This window comes from Corvus kubaryi, unplaced genomic scaffold (assembly GCF_017639235.1).
Source record: "Corvus kubaryi isolate FWS band 111438036 unplaced genomic scaffold, C.kubaryi_AGA036_p1.0 37396, whole genome shotgun sequence".
NCBI classification, from domain to species: domain Eukaryota; kingdom Metazoa; phylum Chordata; class Aves; order Passeriformes; family Corvidae; genus Corvus; species Corvus kubaryi.
In genome coordinates this window covers 12293221-12319290 of record NW_024581135.1, presented here as the reverse complement: position 1 = coordinate 12319290, position 26070 = coordinate 12293221, and the positions used below count along the sequence as shown (strand labels likewise).

Below are 26070 nucleotides of genomic sequence, written 5' to 3'. Positions count from 1 at the left end.
GACAAATCCAAAGTTCTACTGTCCCCTACCTAAATAAAATTCTAACCTGGCCAAAAGCTATTCTGAGTTCTTGTTTTGCAAGGACTGCACATCCCAGGGGCAAGGCTGGACTTCCCGGAGCTCTGCCTTCGGATGCTTCCAAAGGCTGCTGCTCTGCCACCCACCTCCTCTGCATTTCACATCTTTCCAGGGCTTTCTGAGAGACCAGTTTGTGGAACAAATCCACTCGGCCTTACTGAGAAACTGCACTGGCCATCTGCTTTGAGCAAACAGTAATTGTAAAGCAAATAAAAAAATCCCTGCATGTGTTATTTTCCCATTAGGAATGACAGAAAAAACAAATCCTGCATGACGGATGCTAGCTATGCCACTTGCTGCTTTCCCGGCAAGCATTCCTGCCCTGCAGTGGAGAGGGCCGTGTTAATAATACAGATGTAAAGCATTCTGCAGGAAGAACACTGGGAGTTACAGCATAGAATACAAGCGTACAGAATTAATTTATGACGCGGGGAGAGAGAGCGGCAGTCCCCGCCTCAGGCTGCGGGCTGCCCTTTGCGGGAGGGGTGGGTGTCTCTTGCTCTTCGCCTGCACGGGCAGCGGTCCGGACCTTCCCTTCGGAACCTTCCTGGAGCCCGACTACCCGCGGCCGCAGCCCAAATTGTGTCAGTGCGGCCGCGGCCGGGCCGCGCTGAGGGGAACCGGCCCCGCCCGCCATGGCGCCTCTGCCCGCCCCGGGGCCGCCCCTTCCGCCCGCAGCCCCGCCTCGGCCCGGGACGCGCGGTAGGTGCTGGGCGGGCGCGGAGCGGGGGGCCCGGGTGGTTCCCTCAGCGGGGCCCCGGGGTTGTCCATTTCTGCCACCGTCCTCTTCTATGGTTTTATTTTTGTGATAGCCTGAGCCCTGGCGGCGGCTCCGCCCCGCGCGCCGTTTCCTGATTGATCGTGCTTTAAGCTAGGCTTTCCCCTCGACTACGTGTGATTATAAAGCAATAAATTCAGTAACGCACACGTGTTATGGCCAAACTTGCGTGATATCCCTTATCTGAACTTCAGCTGTTACAGTTCTCAGAGTTCAGTGAGAATTAATGCCCGTGACACCACGGAGATAGGAAGTACTTCTGCATTTGGGGGAGGCCGCCGTGTAAATATGATGGCTTCATGGGAGCTAAACGATTAAATTTGCAGGATGTGGACCATATAATTTGTCTTATAGTTTCCGGTTGCTTTCCTCATACATAAATTGCACAAAGCATATGAATAAAAGTAAAGATAACATATGCAGTCAGGGCTGCCGTGGGGTATCTGCAGGAGCCGAGCATCTGCACTGACCCTTGGGGAAGATTTGAAAACATAAATGCTAAAATGTATTGTGGGGCAGTTTTCCTTTTATTTAATGGGTATTGACTATTATGAGAAAACAAATACTCTATGGCATTTCCTGCTTACTCTTGCATTAGATGTGCAAGATCACATTTGATCATGCAAGAAAGGAGAATGGAGTTTTCATTTGGTAATGGAATAAAAGAGAGTTGTCACTGTGGTCTGCCCTTCCCCACACGGGTGTGGATGTAAGCTGTAGAGGGACTTTTCTCCTTGCAGCATTTCTAATCTTAAAAAGATGTTAGCCAGCTCCAATGAGGGGGCATTCTCTAACAGGAGAAACCTGTAAAGCTGCTGCCTCAGCTTCACATAAGGATCAAGTGATAGGCTCCCTACAATCATCCCCTTGGAAGTGCTGCCCCCCTCGCTGTAAGTGACGTGACCTTTTCAGTCACATCTAGACTACCAGATTTGCTCAGAGGTCATAAACTTCAAAGTGGTCATCTGAGTTTAGTATTACCATTTTCTGGTTTTTAGCTCTTATTATCAAGGAGATTTTCTCCTGAAACTGGGTTTCATCCAAGCTCTTGGCTCTTTAGCATGTTTTTCTTAAATAATATTGTCAAACAACTCACCACCTCTGTCTTCAGCAGAATGTAAGCATTTATTACACTAAGAAATACATATTAAATTACTGTATGCTTACATACATCGTTGTTTTCATGAAGTATTCAGTGTGTGTTCAGTGCAGCATAAACATTAAACAAGATTATTCTTCCCCTGGTGAATTTATAGTCTGAAAGATCTTCATAGGAAAGAGTAGTAATAACATATCATTAAAACACCACCTTTAAATTAATCCCTTTTAGTTTTCCTGCGGTTAATACTCATTTGCTGTTGCTCATGGCTAGTGTATGCTGGCCTGTCATGTAGTGTTGTTTGATGATACAGACCCCAGTTGTCCAGTCTACCCCTCTGTGAGAAGTTCTTGTTCAGCACATGTGGAAGGAGAGAGCACATGTCCCTGCTTCAGCTGCTGCCATACAAAGCCCAGCAGCATAGCTGAGACGCACCTTTGATGGTACTCCACACTAAGACTTTGGTTGTTGTATGAAAGCACAGTTTCCTTCTGCCACCTCGGCTTCCCGTGAGGACAGCTGGAAACATTCATGTCTTTAACAGCTGCAGCAAGATTCTGTGAAGCTCACGTGTTAAAGCCCTGAGAGAAGAGACGCTGCAAATGGAAAGAGGGGCATCCCATTTTCACTGATTTCTGTTGGGTTTAGGTGCCTAATTCACTTTAATATCTTCATAGTAGCATCATTTTAGGGAGGAATTCTGTAGCCAATGGAATTTTTTTTAAGAAGAGATTGGAGCTTTCCTGGGAATAGCACATAATACAGCTTGGATCATAAGAACTAACGCTTCCCAGGTGAAGCAGGACTCTTGAACTAAAGGAGTTGGCAGGTTTGAAAGTTTTAAAGTTTATTTGCTTATTTAAAGAGTCACAACATAGTTATGGGCCCTGAAACAATTTCTGTTCCAGTTTCTGCTCCAAATTGAACATTGTATTTGTCAGAAATTATTCCAGAGACAAATTTTTAAAAGTAGCTACTGAAAGCATTCTGCTTTCTGAAAATAGCTTTTTGCTGAGTAAGCTAGAACCACTGCCTGGAATTTGAATCTGAAAGAAAGAAAGAAAGAAAAACAACCTAGAAAAAACACATACTGGGGTTTTTTTGGTTTTTCGTTGGTTGGTATTTTTGTTGTTTGGGGGTTTTTTTTTAATAGCAAGCTTGTCTATCAAGTAGAACAAACTCCTAAAGGAAAGTTCTGCCTCCTGAAATTTTTCAAATCAAAATGTGATCTTGTTTTGAAAGTTGTAGTCAAACTCAAGTTACTGAATTTATATTCAGGTTACTGATTAAAATTTTTGCAGCTGTACTGTAGAGGAGGTTGGCATAGACTGATCTAATTATTGGCTCTTTCTGACCTCAATATCTATAGACTTTATAGTGGAAAGCAAGAGTAGAATTGTGCTAGCAAGGACTAGACAAGTCTGTTCGGTAAATACAGGGTGTGTATTGATTGCTGGGGGAGGAGGAAGTGTGGTGGCTTTAGTATTGTCTTTTTTGTGGTAAATTGATTTACTGGAGGAAAGGGAAAAGTTAATTCTTCGTATCAATCATCCTGTGTTGCAAGGCCCAAAAATTATTGCATAGCTGTTCCTCTGTAAAGATTTTTTGTGTTTTGTTAATGTAAAATAATGTTTCTTTGGTTATTGTGCTCTGCTTCTTCTCATGTTTTTTGCTTTGGCTGTTGGGGGTTTTTTTAGTGCTAGAGAGAGGACAAATCTATCTATGCACACTTTAATTCCTGATTTTGTGTTATGAACAGGTTAGGATTTGACTATGGCAGTGCAGTTCCTGCGGAAGGCATCTGTGTGGTTAAAGAAGCACAAGATCACTGTGTTGGCCGTTTCTTGCGTGGGACTGCTTGGCACTAACCTTTCCTATCATGTGTTTCCTGAGCAGACGTTCAAACTGCTGCACGAATGCTGGTCAGAGGGGCAGCCAGCTGAGCTTTCAGAGAAGCTCTGTGGTGTGTTTCAGGATGTCCTTCAAGATACAGGTGTGAAGTCCACTGACTCCTACAGAGCCTTTGCAGCTTCTAGCTTCCACCCTGTGAGTGCTGGAATTCCCTGGCTGCCAGCAGGCTCTTTGGTGGGCATCCCGCCTAACTTTGATAGCACAGCTGAGGATAAAAAAGGAATAGTCAACCACGTTGTTGTAATAAATGGCAAGGAAGTAGACTGGGAGAGCAGTGAAGGCGTGGCTTTGAAGGAAGCTCTCACGTTTTCACTTAAAGCTCAGAAGTTTGCCATTGCCAGAGAAATTGTGTACTTACAGAATGGCAGCCCTTTAGCAAGTGCAGTTGTGGCTCCGACTTGCTTGGCTGGGACGTTTGTCTGTGGGAGAGCTCTAAAGCTGCTTCTGGGGTTATCCACGGGCCCCGTGATCCTCCGTGGCCTCTGTAACCTCGTCACTGCCATGGGAGGACTGCTCTGCTACTGCGTCTCTTCCGACGCTGTCACCTATCGCCTGGACTGCAGGGCTGACAGGAAGGCAGCCATGCTTTCCGAGGACTACGCCAGAGGTGGCCTTGAATTTTATGATAAAATCTTGTCCCGCAACAGGATTTTTCGTGGTCTGATGGGCAAACAAGGAGTGAAAATGTATGCCCCGAGTGGTAACCTTTTCCCAAGGCACTGGTTCAGAATAAAGTATACCCCATACACTTACCGGAGAACTTTGATTGTTAATATTTTAAGAGAGCTCCAGGCATCAGATGGGAGTGCTTGAATTTTAAACTTGTGAATTATGTATTTTGGAACACCGCTGTGCTGCTTTTTTTTTCCTTCTGTATCTTCATTAGAATTTTGGGGTTTATTTTTGCATATAGTTTGGGAAGAGTTATTGCACGTTTCCTGAATAAAAAAATTCTCTCTTAAAATATTAAAGCCTTGCTTCCAAAGTGCTCAGTTCTGTGTGCATCTCAAATCACAAGACTGCTGAGGAGGGAAACTTTTCAGACACTGATTCGAAGTTCTGCTGCACTGCTTTGCCTTCCTGCCCTTTCAGTCTGGCAAATTGAGAGGGGCAAGTCCAATGGAGAGTTTTGGGATCATTATCGTTTAAACTGGGGTGTTTGCTGTTTTTCCTGTGGAACAACACAAAGATGTTTAAAAAAATGGGCAGTCTGTATCCTGTGGTTACGTAAATACCAAGATACAGTGTTTCTGTTCTGTGTAAGTTCTTGTGCTGTGGAAATTCTTATGCTACAATCACCATTCTTCAGTAGGGCACATTAGTTATGCTGCACTTCCTACCAGTACAGGCAGAGTATTACCAGCACCTGCATCATTTGCTTAAATATAGTTCTACTGTCTCCAGGACATGGTGACTGCAGCATCACCATGGATATTTCCCAGGAGCAGTAGTATGTAACAGGACTGTTGTGGGTTGGTTGTTTTCTCACAAGTGGGATAAGTGTGTTGAGAAGAGGTTTTTCTGCTTGCTTTGGTATAGTTTTTTGTTTCATTTAAAAATACACATAGGTGTATGTCACCTGTTATGTCAATGAAGGCAAGGTATGAGACATAAGTCTGGCATTTAGTGCAGAAATTGATGAGGTCTTTGATGAAGAGTTGCCAAAGGAAATTACTCTCCTGTATCCAGCTGGCTTAAGAAGATTTTGTCTGGCAGGCCAAGCTTTGCCCAGGATTACTAATCTTCTGGAGACGTCTTTAGTGCATGGGCAGTAAACTTTCCACTATAGCCTCACCTTGATTTTTCAAGGTGATAATTCTCAAACTTTGTGGTTCCCTCTTTTCTATGTTTTTATTGCTGTTCCAGTAGATCTCCCTGGTGACATCAGAGTAATTCTCCTCTTCTCAGCTCTGTCATCATTCTTACTGGCAACTTCTATTTTGTGTCTTCTCAGTCAGAGGTGTGCTGAGTGTTGTCTTTGCCCTAGCTTTGTCCTTTCTTCATCTGCTACAATAAGAACTGTCATGCCTGTGTTTGCTCAAAGCATTACTGAGTTCTGTTTTCGTTTTGAATCACACAGTGACATAAAGTTGACATTCTGGCTGCTGAAACACTGCTGTTGCTTTCCATTGCTGAAGCCATGCATGTGAGATGTTTGAGTTTCTGCTGAAGTTATCTGTGCCATGTGCTTCTGAAACATCACTTAACTGCTTGCACTTGTCCTCATCTCATCAAGTCATGAGATGTCTCTAGTGCTTTTTTGGCTGTAGGGCATAAAGCTATTGTTTTTGTGTCCTTTGTAAATTTCCTGGTCTGTGGAATAAAGAGACTTCACCTCTAGGCAGGGATCTTTAAAAGCTTCAGGCTCAATTTTATTTGACTTGTCTTCCAGGCAAATCCAATATAAGGCATCACAGAAGTTCATTGGTAGTGTGACATAGTGATTCAAGACTGGAATATATTCCTGGTTTATATAGCCTGTGAGCTCAGTTCATCTTCCTGTTACTCCTTCAGACGAGTCTAAACTCCATGAAATATTCTCAGAGAGAACTTGGCCCACTTGGTTTATGTGGTTGAAGGAGCTGCTGCTACATAAAGAGTGCAGAGAGGAAATCAAAGCCATCTTGGAGATTTACAAGTAGCAATTTAAACAAAATTAAAGTAATCCACTTGTCTTTTACCACTCCTTACTGTTGCTTTTCATCAAGATGCCTGCAGCTAGTGTGGTTATTTGACGTTCTCAGGGTGTAAAGCCCCAGTGGTGCTAATGGGTTTTTCAGTTGTGCACTTCATTTAACTCTTAACAGTGGGATTCTCCAAGAAGCTCCACGTATCTATAAATTGTATCCCATTTACCCCTCTTTGAACTTGCTGTGGCACAGTGGTGTTGGTTAGGAAGGGCTGGGTATTACTAAGACACACTCCCTTTCTTTCCAAAGAGAGATTCTTGCCAAGGGCTTACACACCTCCATCACTGTATAGTCGAGCATAGTGTCATACTGTCAGTATAGGGGAAATGGGAACTGAAATCACAACTGCTAAGTAAGATTTTCCTGAACTTTGGGAATGTGCAAGTTGTCCTGGAAAAGATTTGTTGTGTGTGTGATGCCAGCTAATTGTTGCTTGCAAGATCCCTGATGTTATTTGGTAAGTAAGAATAGCGCAACTCAAGTACATGGCCATGACAGTATTTGTGCAGTCTTTTATTATACTGCAAATGTTTTTCTCTAGGTAGAGCTATCACTGAAATCAAACATGAACTCCCCATACTGGTGATAGAAATGGTCTGGTTTTGAGAGTTCATTACAAGCAAGCGCCCCAGAATTAAAGGTGGAAATGTTCCATACTAAGAATGGTCTGATGTGGGAAAGCATGTTCATTTAGTGGCCCAGAAAGAGGCCAGACAAATCGGTTTGTAAATAGTGTCAGTGAACAGCCTCCCCCAGCTCTGAAGCTGAAAATCTGAGGAATTTGAAGAACTTGTTTTAGTATTAACTGGCTTGTAATTTGCTGCTCAGACAAGGCAGACTTTGTACAAATTTTTGTGTAGGAAAGCAACAAAAAATGTTAAGCAAAAAGGAATTGCTGGGAGATGTGGATAAAAGAAGTCTAAGCCTAGAAACCGTAAAAGCAGAAGTGTCAGTGAAGTAATGAGCTCTCATAAAAATGGATACTATCTACAGAAATGAAGCTGTCTGTCTGGTAAAGTAATTAAAGGATGAAGAAGTATGAGTTGCAGAGACCAAAATGAGTTGCTAGTTTAAACTTATATAAAATCTAGTTTAAAGAGAGATTTGCTTGACTGGTTTATTTGTGTTATTATCCTGAATGTTCTAGGTAACTGAAAAGAAAGTGATCCTTGTAACTTCTTTCTTATATAAATGCAATTCTTGCTGCTACATAAAGCTTTAGTGGGTGTTGCTGCAGGCGATGAGGGTCACCTAGGTGCTTTGTTCAGAATTCCCACTGAAGTGCAAGAAATGTACTCCAGGGCCTGGCTCACGTATTTCTTTATCCTAAAAATTGTGGTTTCTCATTGTGGAGATACCTTCAGCTTGTTTAATGATCAAAACCAAAAAGTTGTCAGAAAAGAGCAAGATTGAGAGCTAGACAGTTTTCTTGAAGACCAACAAGCTCTGGAAGTCATCTGATTACAGCAATTCCTCAATCAGCTGCTATGGGTATCTGGCTTCTCTTGGCGTTTACAGAATGCAGGAGCTTCAGAGAGAGGGAAATCTCCACCCAGGTGGCATGTGAGTGAAGGATGTGGAATTGCCCAGAGGGGTTCAGTTGAAGTATAGTGGTCCTTTAGAAAACAGCCTTTTTTATTACAGCAGAGCACTGCTATCACCCCTTTTCACGTCAAAGTGGTTTCCAGAATTTGACAGATAAGATGGTGAGAGAGCTGACTGCAGAGCTGTGGAGCTTCTTGCCCTGCAGGGAAAGCTGGTGGTGTTGGGAGAGGTGATGCTGAGAAGAGCCTACTGCTGTCATTTTGCCCTTGGCTGTAGCAGTTGTGAAACAACCACAGTGACAAAGTGTGGCTTGTGTGGGTGTGAATTCGAATGTATGAATCAAATCACCATGACTGAAACACAGGTGGCTTTCACCAGAGGAACAAATGCAGAGGATCCATCAAGGAGTGAGTACTGCTATGTGCAGTATGTGGGCCACATCCTGAAATGGGTATCTGCTCCTGTTCATTAAAAGCTCTCTGTAGCAGGTGTGATTACATTAATATAAAATTAGTAAGTTGCAGACAATCTGCTATCCATGCATCCAGTCCCTCCTTGATTTCACTCATCTCAGCTGGAAGTGTATATTATGGACAGGCAGAATGCCTTTCAAGCAGAAGAATGCTAGTGTAGGAAGATATACTTAAGATTTTGGAATAAGGAGGACACCTTCAGGAAGAGAGAAATTTGGTTGTTGTCAAAACCAGACTTAAGAACAGAAAAACAATGTAATTATTCTTCAGGAACTGGTATGATAGACAAATTAAACTGAAGGCACTGAAAAATGGCTTATGGATGTTTTGCTGGGCATCTTTTTCACTGAGAATATATTGTTTTGTTAAGCTGAAGTGAGTATATTCAGGCTGCTCAAACTGCCAAATCCATAAAGTGGAGAAAATTACTAAAATCTGGCCAGAAACCAGTCTGTTTTTCCCATCTGGAAAAGTACATGCCAAACTCTTTAAGCTTCATAGCCAGAAATGAACACTGAAATGTCTCTGCAGTTGGAAGTTTTTACTGTCCTCAGTAAGACCAAGTTTGCCGAAATCTATCCAGGTCTCCAATTTTGGGAGAAGGAACTCAGTTTGTGTCCAAAAATGCACTTTGAAAAACACAGCCAACCCAGGTGTATGATTTTTTTACCGCTACTTTAGTTTTTCTGTAGGAAAAACATATTGCAGGGAGAATTTGTGGTGCTCTGTGCTTGTTTGAAAAAATAATTGTCTCCCAAATCATGCTTACTGGAGAACTTTCTTCTGGTTTGGTTTTTTTTTTCCTCCCCCATGGTTGAACTGCTGTCATCTGGAAAGTTGGTCCCTTTTCCAGTCCTGACCTGGTTTCTCAGAACCCATTTCTACTTTGGTCTGCAGGAGCATTACCTTATTAATGTAGTCGAGGTGTTAACAGCTTCTTTCAATATAAATGAGTAACAGGTGAAGCTGTGTCCTCCTTTGTGTGTGGCAAAACTACTTCTGTAGAAGTCTTGCAAAACAGCAGATCTCATTAGGGTGCCTAAGGGTACTTAGAAAACAAGACATTGTGAGCCTGATCCCAGGTTCACAGTTCCAGCAGTTCTTGCGGAGTGAACGTGAAGAAAGGAAATGCAGTATCCAAACAACTTTTATCCAGTAACTGTTCAGTGGTTTAGTGCAGACCTGCTGACCTCTGGAAGCTTTGTTTCTGTCATATGCTGGAAATTTTCCAGTGGGAAAGTTGTTGTTTCTTCATTCTCTGTTCATTTCCCCTTGCTCTGTTACTCTAATTGCCTCTTCTGCCTGCTGACTCATCTTACAAGCTGCTTTAGCGTGCTCACGCAAGATTTGTGAACTTTTAAGTCACTTGCTGCTTGAACTTTCATTTGCACCTCCTGCTTTTTCCTACAGTACTTACTAGCCAAAGACCACAGCAGCTTCAATTCTCCTGTGTTTTACTATATTTAGTCTACATGCTTTTTCAGGGAAAAATGCTTTTGACTACATGAAAAATAGGCATTGTGGTTAAAACCCTTATTATTTTGCCACAAGAAAAGAATTTAGTGTTACTTTTGAATTTTCCATTTAGCATTACTTTTAAAAGATGTATTTCTTATTCGCTGTCTGTGGCACCCAGTTCACTTTTGATCTTAATTTGCCTCTGTCACTTTTAAGATGCTGATATTCCCTTTAAGCCCTTAGGAACTTTATTTCCTGTTCCTGAAAACTGCAGGGTATTTCATATACTTCTGTCTAGATGAGGTATTGTGAGTTGAGAAATAATAAGTAATGTAGTAGTGCTATTAGCTGCTTGTACTGGTGTTTACTTAGCTCAGGCTTCATTTGCCCTGGAAGCAGTTACTGCATTGCCACTGCAGATTTCACTGGAGCAGCCCCTGATTTACAGGAGTTGAAGACTGAATGTGATGGTTTCCTCTCCAAATTGCACTAAGCAACATGTGGCAGTGCAATACCACACTGGCTCTACCAGGTATGCTGATCTGAAAAGTCCATGCTACTACTTATTTCCAGCCAGAGATAATGGAATTTTGCAGAATTCTGAGTTACCACAAATATAATTGTCTATATCAACGTGAATTGGCTAACACTGAAGCCATAATTTGTGATATAAAAATTGGAAGTGAAATTTTAGAAGTGGAAACTAGTAAATTACACCACTGTTAACTATTAGGAGATTTAACATATATGGAAACAAAGATAAAACTATAATCTGCATTACTATTTGAAAGCTATATTGACTCTTGAATTACTACACAATGAAATACTGGATCTATTTCTCAGGGAAGATTGAAAATTAAGATCAAGCCATGTTGTAAATAACAAGCCTGGTTTAAAAAAAAAATCTTTTTTTTCCACATTTTTTTTTATTCTTCATTTTCTGACTATACTGGAGGCATCTATATAAATATTTTAGAAAACAGAGCAGGGGAAGAATTACTCTGTAGAAAGTTTTCCTTGTAAGATCTTTTCTCATTTGGGATGAGTTTCACTGCCTCAGTGACCGTGTTTTAAAAGCGTGTTATATAATTCTCTGTAGATACCCACAGACAGATGTATTTATGGTTTTTGGAAACTTCATGTAATGAAGTTACACTTGAAGTGTGTTTTATAGTTCCTCATTAATAATAGTTGAGAATTATGCTCATCTAAGGCAGCACACATAAATTCTTAATGTTCAGACATTCATTATATGCCTGTGATGGTTAGAAGTTGCCATAGGAAAATAAAAGCCAGTGATCCCAAAGATTATTATTTTTATATATTCTTTTAAGCAATTTAGAAAATTGTGTTCATCCCCTAAGAGTTCTTTCCCTTCGATTTCCACATTCTTCATCTTAACCTAAAAGTATCATGCTGAATATTGAAAAAGTAAAATCAAGAACCAGACAAACTTCTTATTAAAGTTTTCATTAAGCATGGCAGCACCTTATAAAAGGAAATGTTGAATCCATCATTTTATGGACGACGTAAATTCATGTCGCTTTTTGCAATCACAATTTAGAGATCCTAATAGTCTTTGCTTGTATCATATTTGAAGACAGCTGTGGCACAGTTGCAGGTGGCTGGATGAAAGCTCGGCATGTGTGTTGGCTTTACACCTATGAAGCAGGTGAAAAGGCAGAAGTTTTTTCTTGCTTTTCTGGCCAGAACGTAATTTATGTTGCAAATTGAAGTCATGCTTTAGCAATTGCAAATTGAACTGTAAAAACATTTCTTTCAATTTTTTTTCTTACTTTCCAACAGCAGAACTGGATATGTAGAGCCATGAAAATTATCTGAGAGCTGAATAAAAGGAAGAGTAATTGGGATTTTCTACATATTAGGGATTTCTTTCAGTTAGTATTAAATAAAAACTTTCTGCTGAAACCTCACAATAGATGGATCAAAAGGTGCATTTTCTTCTAGAGTCATGTTGTGACCAGCTCTTTTTCTGCTTATGCAGTGAGCAGAAGAAAAGAAACTAAACGTGGTGCCATGTTCTGAACAAGCAGTTCAGCTGGCACACACATTTATTATTTCCTTGATCCAGATTAAAAAATTTGCTTGCCCTGGAGAAGTGTTACGTGGAGATACCAAAGGGAAGTTTACCTGTAGCACAGATTTCCCAGATTTTACCATGGCTGTCTCTGAAATTTCTTTTATTCTGAGGCTGGAAGCAGATTTGATGCAGCTTTGAACTCTGCAAAATGTGTGTGTGCATGTTGCAGGATCAGATATGTCCAAATTTTTTCTCCTTTCACTGAACATCGTTACCTTGGACTTTCCAATCTGATGTCTGATGTGAAATAATTGTTCCTTAGCTGGTATTTTATGGGTGTTGGATGCATGTTGGCTTCAGCTGAAACTATGAAAGCCTCTGGAAAAGAACAGACCTACTGTGCACTAGTTTTGTTTCATGGTGTTGCTCTGGTTTTAAAGATTTTCTACTGAGTTTTGCTTTGAATGGTATAGATAGAGCCACTATTGATGGCCAAATCCAGCAGAGGTGCTTGCCCAAAACCAGCAGGAGGCATGGCTGATGTTGTGATACAAATTGGAAGTTACGAAAGGCGCATCACCCAAGCCTGAGCACCTCTGCTTACTTGGCAGGCAGAATGCAGCAAGGGTCTGGACGTGACCCAGTTGTGCTACTGCCAGCCAATGAAGATTCCTGCTCAGCCACTTGGTCGCTGCTTCTGGATCTGTGGAGGGGATCAGATTGTTCCTATGCTCTGAGCCACCTGAAGCTTCACTGCTAGGATCAAACCCATTACCACTGGCATCTGGGATGTCCTTTTAACACATGGCTGGAGGAGGTGACATTGTGCCCACTGTGTTGTGTAATGTGCTAGCGTGCATGTCGAGGATATAAACCTGTGCTAAATCGTCTCTTCAGGCTTATGGTTTGTAGATTTAAACTGTAATCTCCTGGAGATTATATGAAAGAGGATGTTGCAGGCACGAATGGATGAAGGGGATCCTGTGTCATGGTGCAGGAGGAAATTTAGGAATTATGGCTCTGGAAGAGGAAGAGACAGAAGGAGTATTATGGTAGGTTAAACAGGATGAAGACTGGGCTACTTGTATCATGCAGTCCAAGGAACATTTGCATCATATCCATTATAGCTAATGTGGAAAGAGTTTAACTCCTTGGGAAATAAGGAACTGAAACCAAGAAATCCCACACGGTGGATGACCTAACCACAAAGCACTAATCAGGGTTTCCTTGGACAGATTATTTTCAGCAGTGTGGAACAGTGTCCCCTCTTCCTCCTTCTCAAGTTTTTTTTCACCTTTGGTTTTCTTTTAATGTTGGCTTCCTAGAAAAGAAAAAAACAAAAACAAACCCCACCACCAACAAAAAAAACCCAACACTTTCATTCCTACTAAATAGGTTATGGAGAGCAAAAAGACTGCTAAATTTTTTCATTATGATCCAAAAAAACCCTTTCTATAGACTTTGGCACACAAGTATTATCACCTCATGTGTCTTTTACAATTTTCCATCTTTACAGTATTTGTTAGCACTTTGTAATTTCTTTTAAGTTAGTTTCTATCCAGGCTATCGAAGAATACACAACATGAATTTCTTATTGCATGAACAGGTTCCATGAAAAGCAGTGTGTAAAATACAGATCCTGTTGTAGCTGTTTTATTTTCTTGGCATTTAATGTGTGCATCCATCATGCCCTCATAAACTCATCACTGCGTTTTGTAACTCAGCTATTAAAAGTTTTCCACCCTGCAGTTGGTGGATGGGTTCACAGGCAGTCAGCTATGAAACAGTGATTCCCCTAGCTTAAAAATACTCTATTTGCTCAATGTCCCTATAAATAATTTAAGGAAAATCACAAATTCAGAAGTTTTCCCCTGCCCTGTTTCTGATGATAATAAATAATATTGTGGACCAAAGAGCAATGATCTGCCAGGCAGAGAACATCCAGGGTAAGCTTCTGTGTGTCAGATGCGAACTTTGTGTCCCTCTTGGCAGGCACTCACTCACACGAGCACTGGCAGCAAATCAGTGAGCACATGTGCTTGAGTAACTCCTGCCCAGTGGGGATAACACTTGACATTCTCTCTGAAAGAGAACTTTTTTTTCAGGAATTCAGCAAAGCACAAAGACTTTGAGGACATGACTGCTTTTCCTGGAATTAACAGGCTGAATTGAGTTGCAGGCTGAGATTCTTTGGTTCACCTAACATTACATCTGCCATGTATGATACTGGATTTTTAAGTGCCAAGGCCATGCTCGTAGGAAAACTAATGTCTAGCTCGAGGGCTTGATTTCTGAGAGTCAAACCAAGGGGAAGGGAGACTGGCCCAAGGTTGCTGTCATCTCTTAATAAGACCAAAATGAAGTCTCCACACTGAGGCAACTGTGAATTATTTAGTTACCACAGATGGACAGGATGCCATTTGAGTCAACAGAGTTTGGCCAGAAACTGCTGTCAGAGATCTGGTTTTGCTTAAAGCCTGGTGTAAGGCATATGCAGCAGGTGTCTTGTCTTGCCAACTGAGCCATTTTTGTTTTCCCAGTGAGCTTTGGCCCTTTAGCAGCCTATTGTTCCCTCAGAAAGAACTGAATGAACCTCCTCTAAGAGGCATGATTTTTATTTGTGCCAAGATTGCCACTCCAAAAATAGGGTAGTTCCAAGGTGTCTATCATGTTCTGTCCCTAAAAATTTCTGTTTGTTCAATAATGGAAAAAAAGTTATCAGCACAGCATTGCTATTACTCTCTGGTATCTGTTGGCCAAGCAAATGGTACCACATAGGCTTGATGTGTGTATTATTTTCAGGCAGCTCTCAGTTTGTGCTTACTCTGCATCGTTTTGAAAAAAATAGGGGTTTAACCACTTGCTATAGAAATTACCTCTAACACAGGAGATCTCAGTGATTTATGTTTTTGGTGAGAAGTACATAAGAAAGAGAAGAAAATATTTGAGCAACCTGACACCTTGATCAATATGGTCATGCTTAGGTTGACCCAATGCCTTCATCCAGACTGTGGTGGATGTATCTGCAGCCTCTGGAGAGCAGAGCCTGCTGGCTTCTCTGATCAGATACTAATGCAATCCCAAAGGATTTTGGAAACCTATATTGTGGGTGGATACCCCCTTTTAGTTCTGCAGTGTGTTTTAATATACAACTTTATGGGGATTTTCATCAACAGACCCATTCTCTAGTTTTGTCCAGTTCTACTGAGGGGGTTTTTTTCTGGTCTTTTTCCTGCCTACAAAATGCTGATTTTCCCTACTCTCTCATTACTCATTCATTAATAAATTTAGCAAAACAGATTGATTTTATTATGTTACATACAAGTATTTTGCAATCAAGTTTATGTGACGTAGAAAAATTGCCAAATATTTCTATTTTTTGTTTTCTGTCTCTGAGCCAGCTTCTCATTGATTGGCATCCCTTGATCACTTAGTCTTCAAAAACAGCTTTTTTCTAGGAGAAGATAAATTTCCATTTAAATTATTATATTTGTTTTCTGATCACTGTTTTGATTACTAATTCAAGGAATCACAGAAAAACATCACTTTTTGTAGAAAAGCCTTATTGTGTAACCCCAGCCATGAGCACTACGTTTTTGAGATCTTTAGGTGATTAAAATTAGCATGATTGCACTATTAGTGGTGGAATAATACTGATGTGTGAGAATCTCTATTTTTATTGGCAGTCACCATAAATGGGTAGTTAGTTAGAAGTGAGGCTGGGGCATCAGAAGGGACAGGTGGTTCTGGTGCATGGTAAAATTGAATATATGGGGGTTTTTTTCAGACAGTTTTCTTCTATGGACATAGATTTAACATTTTCTGTTTTGTATTGTTTCTTTGAGAACAGCAGTTTCATATCGGGAAAATAATTTTTTTTGTTCAAATTTCCCAGAATCAATTAATTATTTGGTATTTGAGATCTCTGATATTTCATAACCAAAAGTGACAGGGTAGGATTGAAGGGAAGTCAGAATATGTGGTGCCACAGCTTATGTAAACTTAGGTATTATATAAAGGAAGATTTAGTTGAAAAGAATGCAATATCAATTCATTTCTTTTACACATTTATTGTGTATCTGTAGGACATAAATCACCTGTAAGATTTATTTTCCAGTAAAATACTGAAATTACAACATTTCCGTGTGTGTGTGTATATGTTAGAAGCAAGTCACAATTTTAATTCTGGACTAGAAATTCAGTTCTTGTAAATTGCAGCAGCTCCTCTGAAGTCAGCAGAGTTACAGGAATTTATCCCACCATAAGTTCTGGACAGTCTGTTTTAAATAGAGCCCCAAATAGTCAGTCTGACTGTCCTGAAAGCTCAGCTTATCTAGACAGAAAGGTCTACTAGTTGACAAGGATCAAATAATGCATATTTTATATAAACATCTCCTCCTATTCCTTGGATTTGGTCATAAGATGCCTGTCTAGTTTCTGTTCAATACAGGAGCCCTTCCAGGGATGTCCTTTTGTCTTCTCAAAGCAGCACAGCACTGGCTGTCCCACCAAGATGGCAGGGGAGCAGTTGCCACATCCTGGCCATGGCTTCTCCCTCTGGATTTTCAGGGTGCTGTATGTGCCAGCCCAGCATGGGCTGGGGAGAGTGGCAGTCACCATTCTAGTCCCCCTAACCTCAAAGTAGAATGGGTTTTGTGCACTATCAGCCTAAAGATCCTGTATTTGGTCTGGTGTGTTTGGTGAGTGGCATTAACAAAAATTAATGTTATAGGGAAAAGCATTTTGTCCAGTTAAGTATTCATCACCAAACTGGTTGCTGCCATCCAGATTTCCAAGTATCTCGTGTAACTTCACTCCTATGTGAGGATGAGGATATCTTCTATTTGGGGATGTTTTCTCTGATGTCTGTTCTGCTTATTTAATCTTTCTTGTAGAACAGAGGACCTCTAACATGATACAGTTTTGTAGACAGAATCCACTTTCTTTCTGCAAGTATGTTATTCAGAGTCAACAAGAAGTAGAATGGTTGCACTGGGAAAGGGTTGCTAGCTTGAGAACTCAGAGACAGAAGGGCTTTGCTGCAGAACAGTAAGAGAGCTTGAGACTGTCTAAAACTATAATCTTTTAATGTGCTAAATCTCAGTTCCCTAAACTCACCATCTTTTTATATTACGGTAAGCTTGTCATAACTTGTAGATGTAGGCTGGTAAATAGTGTATCTTATCTTTAGTAAATAGGAAAAAAAAAAACTTTCCCTGTAGAATTTTTTCTACTTAAACTTACTGGAAAAATGCAAGATGGCATGAACTGTCAAGTACCAAGACACAGCAAATTTAGTACAGCTTTTTCCTGGGGATGAACATTCAAGGACACTGAAGCCTTTCTGTTTCAATTCTGAAAAAGATGCAGACAAAGTAATTACTAGGTTTGTACTCATTTCTTTTCTTTGCACATCAGGTATCAAGGCTCTTGCCAGTTTTTATTTTTGCAAGCCCAATTACCAGGTTTGCTTGCCAAGGCTGTAAAGAAACATCATTTGTTGACAAGATGGACTGACTAAGTGACATAATGTTCATGGTTGTTCCTTGCTACAGCTTCTTTGCTTCTGCTGAAGATTGCAGCACTGTAGTTTTGAGCTTTTGTTGTTGCTATTGTTTCTTGACTACTGATATTAAAGCTGCTTGCCCATAACAAAATAAAGTACATTGTATTTGAAAGATATGAGCATTTATCAAAGCTCTATTCACAAGGTTTGGGTGTCTGTGGGCCACATTTTCAAATGTGCCTAAAAACATAATAAACATCTAGAGAAACGGAAGGTGACTAAGAGAGGCTAAGTGATAGTTTGCTCTTTGAACCCAATCTCCTGGTTATGAATATTTCTCTACTGAGCAAAAGGATTTGGAAGAACCTATTTCCACCTATTTTACCACGTGAGAAAAACCTATTAATCTCTCTCCCCTCTGCAGGAGTGCTATAAATGCACCAAACCATGAAGTTAAGTGTTTTTATACCTTGTAATGATAAATTGTCCGTGTTACTGTTCTTCTTTTAAAAGCAGGAACTATATAAAGCACTTCTTCAGGAAATTGGCTCTCTCCTCATTAAGCTAATCTTTTGCCCCGGAACATGAAGTATTCCACATGTTCACAATTGCTAAAACATGCCCTCACCATTAAGTCGTTAATGAAGGTATCTAAGTAAGAGATACCATTACAGTCATTACCTAGTGACAAGATATAAAATTATTCTGACACCTCATCTCTTAGGCTGAATTCTGTTCTCATTTGGTGTTTCATTATCAAGATAGGAATTAAAATAATAAAGTCAGGGTTTAGTGAATTTGTTTCTGATCTTGAAGCCATATGGTCCTGTTTCATGATGGTAACTGCTGCAGCCTTCATCTGTAAGGCAACAGCAGAAGAGTGGCAGTAAACAAAAATGTGAAAAAAAATCCTATGGCTTTTACTCTAAAGGACATGATATAGGTGAGTGCAAAATTGTGTAAACTAGAACTGGATAATCACCATTTACCATGTCTGTCACTGGACCACAGGATCCTATCCTAATCCACTCTCTCTCTCCAACAGCATCATCTGGGATTTAGATCTGGCCAGGACCTGTGCTGCTATTACCTTTTCCTTTTCAACACACCAGTGTTTTCTTTTAAAAGTAGCTAAGAATTAGATTTTTCTATGTTCAAAAATTACACAGTCATAAATATCTGACTCTGATCTGTCTGATCAGAGACCACAACGGACTTTTAATTATTTGGCAGAGTATACAGAGACCCTGTTCTGTGAATTGCTTTCTGTTTTTCTTATTTATTTTGAGGACAACATAGTAACATGCATTATTTTTTAAGCAATGTGTGCATGTGTTTGATGTGTTTATTTTCTTTTGCTTCAGCTGCAGTGATCAGCAAACACAAGTGCAAAGCTGAGTACAGGTAAACTGTAATGCTAGTAAGTGGTTTGCCAAAGCCTCATTACTGGGAGGAAGCAGTAATGACAATTTGCAGCTAGAAGCATTTTTTGAGCAGCATTTTATTTTAGCAGAAGGGAGCTTGATCTGCTGAAGGAGAGTAAACATCTGTGCACACACTGTAGGGTGCACCTGCACCAGCATTTCAGTTTGGTTCAGGAGCATGATTTTGAAATGTCTCTCGTAACTCTGCCAGGTGTGACTCCCCATCACCTTGGCTGGTTATCCAGTGCCACCCCAGAGCCTCTATGTTCCTGCATACCCCATGCCAGGCCAACAGCATGACCTGGAAAAGCCAAGCTCCAGAGGGCTGCCGCATAGCCACCACATTATTTCACACCATGCATTTGGAAAAAGCCAGCTCCTTGTTGTTGGCATTACCATAGTAGCAGTAATAACAGTAATAATGATAGTAATGATGATGTCTCACAACAAGAAGGGCCATCATGTAATGTGAGCATGACCTTTCTAAGAGGGAGGGAGCCCTGATCATTATGGACACAAGCCAGCCTGTGCCTGCAGGAGCTGGGAGTCACTTGCCAAATTTTACCTCACAGTATGCACATCTTGTCTATAATTTATAGGAAGAAATACTTTCCCTGAAACTTAGGAAGTACAGGCCGTCCATAAGGTTTTGCACCACAAAATACCAGGGCTGTCCTGTTTTGGCCACTGGTGACAAAGGTGAATTTTGTTCATGGTGATGGTGTGGTATTTGAAAATTAAAGGAAAGGAAAGGAGACAAAAGTAGCACCTACATGCCTTGGGGTTAAGTCTTGGAGAACATTTGCATGGCTGGAGAATTATTTATAGAGTTTATTATTTAGAGTCCAGTAAGAGCAGCATTTGCTCAGAAACTGGGGACTAATTGCAAGCAAATATAAATTGTTCAACCTTAAGCAAATAGACAAGAAAATACAAGATTGAGTGTATTCAGGCATTAAAGGAAGAAAAGGGCAGAGATCAAAACCAACATAAAGAATGACAGTCAATGGAATAAGGACATACCAACCAATATATATGCAATGACTTCATATTTTGAAATTTTGAGTCACTTTTCCTTGGTTTCCTGTGTTTCTTTTATCTCTGTGTTGGTGCCAGAAATATTGTGATAGCATAGAAATTCACTTGTGTGCTTGCACGTTTGAAGCTGAGATTACAAGTACTTGGGGGCTAACACCAAGCCTGTTTATTAGCCTAGAGAGAACCAAGCTCCATGAATACCATTTATTCATTTGTAATAAATAAATAACACAAAGGAAATTGATTTGGAAATAACTATTCAAAGGAGGAAAGTGCTAATATTTCAGTGCACCATTTGCATGAAGAATTATTTGCAAAGTGTTATTCAAACATATATCGAGGTACTGAATAAGGAAAACATTTATCCATAATAAGTATTTGATAAAAATATTGCCCAGCTTTGCAATGAATAATTCAGTCTGCATTAGTAAGATGTGCATGACTCTGCATATATTCGTATCTTTATAAATGCTATTGTAAATTGCTACAGGTTAATAGATACTTATATCTTTTTCTGTGTAGAATGCTATTAGGTCCAATTTCTCAAAGGAGTTGAGCCACCCAGAAGTTTAAATATGATAATGAGTTGCAGATACTTAATCTGTGTGTAAATCAGGCCATGGCAATGTTAGTCACAGGGAGGCTGTTTGGAACTGGCATGGAGGGATAATGCAGCAGCCCAAACTAGGGACATGTTCTGTAGGGCTCTGTGTATATTCATTTCACCCTAACCATCCTTTTATTATCAATACAAAAGGCATGCTTAAAATGGATACAGTTAAGTGTTTAAAAGCTGATTAGAATCTGAACAGATTGCTGATGGGAAACACCAAAAGATGGATAAGACTGATTACCGGACACTGTGATGAAAGATGACAAACCCTTGTGAAAAACAAGACGCATAATCTAGAAAACTCACTCAGAAAGATCTCCCCACCATATTTCTACTTCTGTTTCATTATAATTGACATTTAGGCAGGCAGTGGGAGTCAAGCAATGTAAATAGCTGTGAATGTGGCATCCTGTTGTTAAGCCCTGGACAGGCAGTGAACAAACCATGTTCCAAGCCACAGAGATGTTTATGAGGTACGTGTAAGAGAAGAGAGAAAAATAGATTGTGAAAGAGTAGTAACATTTCCTTTAGATTTAGCTTTTCTAAAAGCTCGTCATTCTAAAGCAAACTGCAGTTGCTTGATTCCAAAAACTGTGTGGTTTCTGAGAGGATTTAAGCTGGTTTGATTATTCACCCTCTGACTCCAAAGAGCTCTCTAGACTGTATCAACCCATATGCCTGGTTAAAAGTTTGCATCTGTTGTAAAGCAGTTTTGATAACACAGCGGTCCTATTGCCATAACGAAAATGTTAATAACAGAACATTAAGAAAGTGTTGTATCTATTTATATCTCTTGGCTTATCTTTATGCACATCCTAACAGACCATTACTTCTGTACATTGAACTATCCAGTGACCCTAGAGTGGGGATATACACATGACAAGACTGTGCTAATGAAACAGGAGTTATTTTACCAGGAAGCCATGCCTTGAAGTTCACTGAAGAAAAGCAGGGCAATACAGTGCAGGCTACCAAGAGCACAGGAACACGATGACAGCAGAGCCTTGAAGGCACAGGACATTACCAGAAGCCTTAAGTACACATCACAAGTAGTAAATTACTCTTCTCAAAAGAAATGAAATCTTGAGAGCTTAGTGAAACCAGTTTTAGGGCCTAACTGGGACACTGGGACATGTGTTGAGTTGTGTAACAGCCTATTGCAGCTGGCTGGCAGCACAGGTGGAGGCTCATGTAGATGGAACAAAAGATTTCAACAAAACCAACTAGTCACACAGGAATCTCATTTCAGAATTGGGTATGCAAATTGATCACTCTGATATCCTTTATGGATGCATATGTAAAAGTATTTCATCCTAATATTTGCTCTAGTGATGTATTGCTTGTGTTTGGTTTGAGGCTTTGGTTTCACTTGGGTGCAGAAAGCTATACATTGTGGTTTTCTTGGAAAACAAACATCGACACTAAATGCTGTGTTGCTTAAAACACCTTTATTTTATACAAAGCTTGCAGACCTTCACATCCCTGATGATGTCATTCCATATGTCCAATTCTAGCATAATTGGCATTGTAAATCACTGGAAAAGACTGCAAGAAGCAGATATGTTTAGACATAAAATATGGGTTTACAGCCTATATGGTCTTTGTAGGAACAAGATTCTTGTGGCTGATTTTCAAGCTAAAGAAAACTGATGTGCCTCTTCTGCCTGCTTTTATTTTGTGCTGACATAGGCTGATAGAGCAAATAAATAAATAATGCTTACACAAAGCTGTACTAGAATCACATTGGTTTTATAACATGGTCACACCTGAACAGCTTGATGGTGTTGAGTATGTAAATTAAAGATGTTCTTGCTGCATAAAAAGATGCTGCATGCTGTAAGCGACAAAGCTGAAACACTGACTTACAAACTAGCCATGCCATCCGGTGAGCTTGTTAAGCAGCATCCCCTCAGGAGACAGCAGTAAATGTGAATGATCAGCCAAGAATCCACTTAGTGGATATCCTGTAAGGATTCATTTCAAGCCCACATTTTTTATCTGTAGACTGTTCTGAAAAACAGTATCTGTGAAATGATTCCTTAGTGCAGACGTTTGGTGCAGGGCTGGTGTTATAACTCCAGGACTGCTTTTTTCTGAAAGTAATAAAGGATTTGACTAGAAAATAATGTGAGCAGGGTTCTGATCCACCAGAAGTTGACAGTACATGTCAGCTGTGGGTAACGGGCAACCAGCCTCCTTTGGGATCACGCAGGACTCTGCGTTAAGGCAAATCTGCTTCCCCCCTCCCTTGAGACAGAAGTTTCAACCTTGCAGAAACAGCGTAACTTCACGCTTCAGCTCTTATTGACACCTCATTGCTAGAGGCATTACTCTTTCATTTTGAGACTTTATCACTTTTGCAGATTTGACCTGCTTTTTCTTTTCTTTTTGAGAGCTAGTGTTACATGCTGTTCTAAATGAGACAGTTACCCTTAAACACTCTCTGAGAGATGCCTTCTCAGGTGTTTGGGGTTTTTTTCCCCATGTTATACCTGGTGTTATCTACACGAATGGTCTGTGTTTTTAGGAAGTCATTGATCTCTGCTGTATCAAATCTTAGCATGTTCATTAAGGAACTGTTTCAAATTGGCAAAATCCTCTCTACTTTTTAATTTTCCTTTATATCCTTGGTATCTGGCCTCTGGCTAGTGTATTCTGGCTCCTCACGCTGCCTCCCTTCCCCCAGCATCCTTCATTCCAGAAAGCTTTGCTTGGTAAGTACCTGGCTTCCTCTGAAGACCCCTCTAGGAGATAATGAGGTGCTATTGGCAACCTCAGGAATAAATATCTGCAGCCTCCATGCTGAGACAGGACAGAGTGCCTTCAGACCAAGCTCCAGGGTAGCTCACACTGCAGATCTGAGCAGGCTCTGACACGAGGTTATGTAGGCCAAGTCACGGCTCTGCCTGATGTTTTAGTCACCTCAGATCTAACAGGCTGTGTGATGTAAAAGCAGAAATGCATCTATTTTGCTGAATGTCTGAGCAGTTGTATCTTAAATATATATTTTCCATTTATATTTTCTCTTGAGAGGCTGTTCATGCAATAATAACATCAATTGGTTTGTACTGAAAAGACCTAACTTAATGCCATTTTTCAGCTTCAGAAAATATGTTTAAATTTTATTCTAACAGGAGCTAATTCTTTATTTCACTCAAACAAACCCAAGATGTTCACACTGCTAAAACAAACAACAACAAAAAAACCCCCAGCCTGGCAGTTTCAGCAAATTTTTAGCAGCATTAAACTTAGATGCATTAGCCAAGACCTCATTACCCTCACCAGATACAGCATGGTGTCTTATAAGAATTAGCAAAACTGACCTTCAGTTGTGAAATTAAGTTAATAGATTTGAGGCACATTTGGCCAAACTTCTACACTTAGTTTGGCAGGGCAGCCCCCCGGGCTGCTCTGAGACATGCACCCCATTGATAGTACTGCTGGCGTGTTGGAGCTGATAGCCCAGAGCTGGGCTGCTGTGTTCTCCTCCTAAGGTGGGGTGTGAAGGTAAAAATCACAAGTGATGAGCCTTCAGGTGGGCTCAGAGCATCTCCTTATGTGGACCTTATTCCAAGGTTTGGGGCCAGATGAGGCTACAGGACCAGTCAATCTGACCATCCATCAGAGAACTACACCCACTGCAGCTGGTAAATTTGCCTCATACAAATTAGATAACTGCATCTGGGCTGCTTTTAATTGAGCACTGTATTTCCTTTTATTTGTGGCTCAGCTTTGGCAAAATCACTAATATACAGTGACAAAAATCTCCACAAAAACCACTGTGAGCCTTGGGTAAAACACCAAGGAGTGCAATTACTGATGTGCACAACAAGCCATTTCACTTGTGGTGGAAGTGTGATCCTAGCATTGATTTTTCCATTACAGCATCAAACTCCACCTATGATGCATTAACAGCGCTTCAGTGGGTGGATATAAAAATCTGTCACTTGTTACAGCTGCCTCAGTGCCTGCCCTCTAACAGCCTTAAAACCTGTGCTGTGCCCCACCAGAGGGTGTTTCAGTGGTGTGAGAAACGATCACTTTGACACATGAGAAACTAGATAGTGAGGGGGGACATGGCAGCACATCCTATCTGCAAGATTGCACCTGCTACAGCACCCTGACTGGTGCAGGCGAGGGAGTCGGGAGTCGCAAAGTGGGCAGGAATTAAATGAGTAATTTATCCCTCGAGATGGGAAGCTGCCCGTGCAGGGGTGCCAGTGTACCCTGGCACTGCATGTGGGGCATGACCTGCTGTGCCTGGGGTTGGGTGAAGCCCTTTGTCTCATCCTCGTATGAAAGCACTGACCCAAGGCAGACATGAAGAAAGAGCCTTCCCACAGTTCCTATTTCTGTGTAAGGACGTTTTCTGAATCCCCAAGATACAACTACTGTGTTACCCACTTTGTCCACCTGCCCACGCATTTGCTTTTGAAGCACACTTGGTAAATGGTTGCTCCATGTGGCTTAGCCATCCTGCACAGAGTCTTAATGTCTTCTGTGCTGCACCTTCAGAGGTGCTTTGCTTTGCCTAAAATGTGTGTGAGGTGTCTCACTAGGATCCTCAGAGCCACAAAAAAGGACAGCAAAAGGATTCAGAAACAGCACATCAGACCCTCCACCTTCCCATGGTGGAAGGTTTGGAAGGAACAAAGTGTAACAAGAGTCAGGGACATGCTGTCAGATGCTGTGGTAAGAAGAGGTGCGGGAGTGCATCAGGATCAATACAGCATTTGGATGAATCCAGAAATAATGGTCTTGTACCAGCCTAACATATGAGCAGTCTGGAAAAACTTGCTCAAGTTCAAGAGGTTACAGGCAAGAAGATAGTTAGCAAAAAATAGAGTGGAACTGGGAGAGAAGCAGGGAGGACTGGGAGAGTGAGAGGGGATAATGAGAAGGGATAAGTTGTTGTACGTTGTGGTTTAACCCCAGCTGGCAACTCAGCCCCACACAGCTGCTCGCTCACTGCCCCGATGGGATGGGGGAAGACAATTGGAAGGGTAACAGTGAGAAAACTCTTGGGTAGTGATAAATACAGCTTAATTACTGAAATAATAAGAATTTGTAATGGAAAGGAAATTACGAAAGCGAGAAAACTAGAACCCCAGAAAGACAGGTGATGCAAAAAACCCCAGTTGCGCACCACCAACAGACCAATGCTCAGCCTGTTCCTGAGCAGTGGCCCCCCACCAATCTTCCCACAGCTCTGTGTCCTGAGCATGATGCCAATGGGATGGGATATCCCTGGGGTCACTTGGGGTCAGCTGTCCAGGCTGTGTCCCCTCCCAGCTCCTTGTGCAGCCCAAGCCTGCTCACTGGTGGGTGGTGCAGAAAAGGCCTTGAGTCTGCGTATGCACTGCTCAGCAATAATGAAAACACCATGAATTATGAATGGTGCTTGCAGCACAAATCC

General features: G+C 41.0%; 1 protein-coding gene across 1 annotated transcript in view; it reads left to right on the top strand.

The window, feature by feature from the left end:
• Positions 1-716: 716 nt before the first annotated feature.
• The window catches only part of TMEM177 (transmembrane protein 177), a 37777-nt gene continuing 12423 nt past the window's right edge, over positions 717-26070 (top strand). Inside the window, exons 1-2 of the mRNA XM_042041111.1 lie at positions 717-780; positions 3715-26070. The exon at positions 3715-26070 is cut by the window's right edge and continues 12423 nt beyond it. Of these exons, the coding sequence (XP_041897045.1) occupies positions 3729-4679 (951 nt within the window). The 5' untranslated portion in view covers positions 717-780; positions 3715-3728 and the 3' untranslated portion in view covers positions 4680-26070. The remainder of the gene's footprint in view (positions 781-3714) is intronic.